At 61.4% G+C, this 4,366-nt stretch overlaps 1 protein-coding gene across 1 annotated transcript; it reads left to right on the top strand.

Annotated features, from left to right (window-relative positions):
* Positions 1-2,966: 2,966 nt before the first annotated feature.
* LBRM_04_0260 (surface antigen-like protein) lies at positions 2,967-4,364 on the top strand (the record flags this gene model as incomplete). Its single annotated transcript, XM_001561661.1, has 1 exon — positions 2,967-4,364. A coding segment is annotated over one exon (1,398 nt), but the record flags the coding sequence as incomplete, so codon positions are not given.
* Between the last annotated feature and the right edge of the window lie 2 nt (positions 4,365-4,366).

Here is a 4,366-nt window from a genome sequence, read left to right on the forward strand (position 1 = left end):
TCCCCGCACCCCTGCGCCGCCACCTGCGTGTGTGTGTGGGGGGGTGTGGGGGTGCACAGGTGAGGGGGGGCTCCTTTCCTCTTCTTACCTCTCTTGTGTGTGTACTTGCCGCCGCCACCTGCCCCTGCATGCGCGTGTGGCGCCTGGGGCCAGCGTTGGAGCCGCTGCCCATTTCCTCTGAATAGTCCCTCAGCACCCTCCACCGTGGTCTACCTGCATGTTCACACACGGTGTGCATAGCTGTTTCCCCTCACCCCCTTTGTTTTCGCTGGGTATGCCTGTGTATGCACGTGTGTGTGTGTGTGTGTGTGTGTGTGCCCTCTTCGTGTTCTTGCGCTCCATGGCTCGCTTGCTTGCGTACGCGCGCGAGCACACACCCCCACACGAGCCCGCGGTGCTTTGCCGCTCTCCTTCCCTCCCTCTTGCCTCGCGCGGCACGCACCGGATAGGCGGCCGCCATGGGCCGAAGCGAAACAAAAACGCGCGCGCCTCAAAGCGCATCGGCGCCTCCCTCGTCGTCGCCCCCACCCCCTCTCCTCGCCGCACGCGCATGCCTCACGTCGCCGCCCGTGCCGCGCGCCTCCCCCACCCCCTCTCTTCGTCCCTCACTTTCCACGCGCCCAATGTGCCGCTCGACCATCCGTTCCCCACCCCCTCTCCCCCCCCCCTCTCTCTCTCTCTCTTCCCCCCACCCATCCGGCGGTGCCGCCACGCGCGCGTGCACGTGCGCAGAACAACACTGGCAGCTCCGTCCTCTCCCCCCTCGCCTCTCCCCCTCCCCCGCCTTCTCGTGTTTTGTTAGACTTAAGCGTAGTGCAGTGATGATGTTCTCGGCGTCCTCCGACGTTCGTGGAGGTAGTGCTCGGAGTGGAGCTTTTGTCGTGGTAGGTTGATTGAGAAGAGCGTTGAGAAAAGTTTACTGGTGTCAGCTGATAGGTAGTGGTGGTTCAGCAGAGTGTTGCGAGGAGAAGTCTGTTGGGGCCGAGATGAAACTGATGGGGTTCCTCAACGACGCTATGAGGGGAGGGCGCTGCAGGGTAGGCTGCGGTGGATTATTTGGATGTTGTGTGTTGATCCACGCGTAAGGGGTGGATGGGGGAGGCAGTTGTGGTGGCAGAGAAGAAAGTTTTGTTTCCTCTGATGTATGGGTAGGATCCAAGCTGGCAGGCGTTGAGGACTGTACGCATGAATTTCTCGCATAGGGCAGCCGAGCATGCCTACGTACATGGTGAAATCGGTGAAGCACACTCACACAGACACGCACACGCATATGCGAACCCCACGTCCCTGCGCCCCTCACACAAGTGCATCACCCCAAACCGCCTAGAGCAGCAGAAGCGCTGAGCGCTGTGCCACACGTTGGTTTTCCCTGGCGTGTGGCACCCCTGTGCCTATGTGGTTGTGTGCGAACACGCGTGCATGTTGGACGCGTTCCGCTTATGCACCCCCCCCCCACTGCCTGTCTCCATCGCGGACCGTTGCTCGGTATTGCTTTCCCCGTCGATGCCTTGCGTGGTGGGGGAAAGGGGGATATGCAAGGGTGACGTGGCCCACGTTTGGCGTACCATCTCGAGAAAGGGCCCAGAAGCTCAGAGACGCTGCTGACAGGTTATGCTCTTCGTAGAGGGCGCGAGCAACACGCTCGCGTCGCTTGTCTCTCTTGCGTAAATCGATTTCCTCCTTCTACACAGCAGATGTGCACATACCGTGGTGGAGGAGGCGTGCCTTGGACCGCAAAAAAAAAATATATGCTGGCCGACTAACGTGGACTCGCGCGTGCGCTCTCGCCCTTCCTCTCTCCTCCTCCTCACCCTTCCCAAGCCTGCAAGCGAGAGTGCGCCGGTCCCTGCAGAAGAGGATGTCGTCTTTGCTTGATTGATTGACTGTGGCACACCCTTCTCAGGACACAACGGTGCGACGAGGTCGGGTGGGGACTGTCCAGGCTTTTCGCTTTCTCTGTCGTGTAGGAGCGAGCGCTTCACTCCATCTGCCAGCGCTACTTTGTAGTTCCCCATTGTCTTTGGGAAGGGGCCCCAGTGGCCTTATGGTCCCCCCTCTCGTTCCTTCCACTGCCTGTTTCCTCGGGATGAGTCCCCCGCCCATCCGCACCCCCTCATGTCGCCGCCAGGTGAGACAGGTGGCCTCGCACTCTCTTCCTGCAGGCGTGGCCTCGGTGCGGTCCTCTCTCTCTCCCTCACGTTGTCGAGGGAGCGGGGGTCTTCGTGTGTGTGTGTGCCTATCCATCGTATCCGATGCCCTTCAGTGCCACTCCTGCTCGTCGCTGTTTCGCTCTGCCTGTGCGCACGACATCCGTTCGCCCCCCCCCTTCCTCCTTCACTCACCGGCTGCCGTGTTTTGTGTTACGCCACGACACTTCGCCACCACATCGCACCTCTTCCTCCTCGCAACGCCTCCCGTCAGCGTTGTCCTTGTCACTCTTTTAATGCCTGCGTGTGACCAGAGGTAGGAGGCGGGCTCACAGAGAGATCAGTCGGGGGCCCAAGCCATTAGAAGCCACCCTCGCTCATCACCGAAAACAAAACGAGGCCCCCCTAAGAGGGGAGTTGAGTGAGGGTGCAATCTGATCGCCTCCCGTTAGCACGACATCGCTCGTCTCATCCTCTCTGCCTCCCCTGCGTCCTCTGCTTCTCTACTCCCCTGCCTGCCTTCCTCTCGAACTACTCCCGATCTAATACACCTCTTTCCAACGGCGCGGGCGTGCAGTAACGCGAGACTCTCCCTCCTCCGCGCCACCTCAAGCACCTCGTCCCTCTTCACCATTGGCATCTTCCCTCTCTTCGTCTGCTCTCTTTTCCGTGTGTGTTTCAGCATCTGCGTCTTGCTCACCACCGCCACCCGCCCCCCCCCCTTCGCCCTCTCCCCACCGTACGTACCGACAGGCTTTCAGGCACGGGCGCACGTCGCATACGGGATCCCCGCAGCTCACGCCTGCTGACTCACCTAAGATGCGCTGCCGAGAGGCTCTGGCTGCGGCAGTGGTGGTGGCCTGCATGGTAATCGCACCGGCTACAGCCTACACGACCGAGCAGTGCCGTGAACTGTCACGGTGCGATGTTGGCGGCACCTTCGTGTACTCCTTCTCGGAGAAGTGCGTCTGTTGCCCGGAGCCACCGACCGGCAGCATCCTTCCGGTGCAGTGCGCTCCGTCGACCCCGCTTTGCCCCGGTGTGTCTCACTGCAAAGCATGCGACACCACCGTCGGGAGGTGTGACGTCTGCGTGAGTGGCTACGTGCTCGAGCCCATCACCAGCAGCTGCACGCAGTGCTTAGCATCCATGTGCGACATCTGTCAGTCGGACTCCGAAGGTAAGCGTTGCCAGCTGTGCTCAGAAGGCTACTATTGGACCAACGGTGGGGAGTGCTACCCTGTGTCTAGCAGCATGCCCGCAGAGAACACGCAATGCCGCGTCGCCTTCTGCAGCACCTGCGCCACCGCCGCCGCTGACACCTGCATCAAGTGCGCCGACGGCTACACAACAGACAGCAAAGGATTCTGCGTCAATCAGTGCACCATCCAGAACTGCGATATGTGCTACACAGATAATGCCGCCGACTGTCAGCTATGCTCTGCTGAAAGCACCTGGAGTACAACAGGCTGCTTATCTGGTACAAGTGGTTGCCGCATCGGACATTGCACTACCTGTCTAGCCGGCGACCACAGCACGTGCGTCGCATGCGAATCGGGGTACACCCTCAGCGCTGGCTACTGCTTCTCTTCGAAGTCCTGCGCCGACGCCAACTGTGCCAGCTGCCCCAGCGACCCCGGCACGTGCACTCAGTGCAAGCCAAACTACTTCCTCACCCCGCTCTTCACCTGCTCGGAGGTGCCCTGCAGCATCGAGAACTGCATGCAGTGCGACCCACAGAATCCGTCGCGCTGCCAGAAGTGCGTGGCCCCCTACGAGGTCGACAGCTACGACGGTCTCTGCAGGCTCTCCGACACCTGCGCCGTGCCCAACTGCAAGAAGTGCGCGGCCGGCACCTCCAGGCTGTGCGCCGAGTGCGACGCCGGCTACAGTCTCGCCGCCGACGCGACGAGCTGCAGGAACGCAAACCCGCAGGCGTGCGAGGTGGAGCACTGTAACACGTGCGTGAGCGGCGACAGCACCCGCTGCACCTCCTGTGACGCCGGCTACTACGTGTCCAATGGCAAGTGCCTTGCCGTGAGGTCGTGCTACGTATCCAACTGCGCGCAGTGCATGATGCTTGACAACACCAAGTGCTCCACGTGCATGAACGGGTATCTGATCACGTCGTCTTACCGATGCGTCTCGCAGAATGTCATCAACGGCGCGGCCGCGCCCCATTCTCTCTGGATGGCCGCCGCCGTGCTGCTCGCCTCCGT

This window comes from Leishmania braziliensis, chromosome 4, assembly GCF_000002845.2.
Source record: "Leishmania braziliensis MHOM/BR/75/M2904 complete genome, chromosome 4".
Lineage (NCBI taxonomy): Eukaryota > Euglenozoa > Kinetoplastea > Trypanosomatida > Trypanosomatidae > Leishmania > Leishmania braziliensis.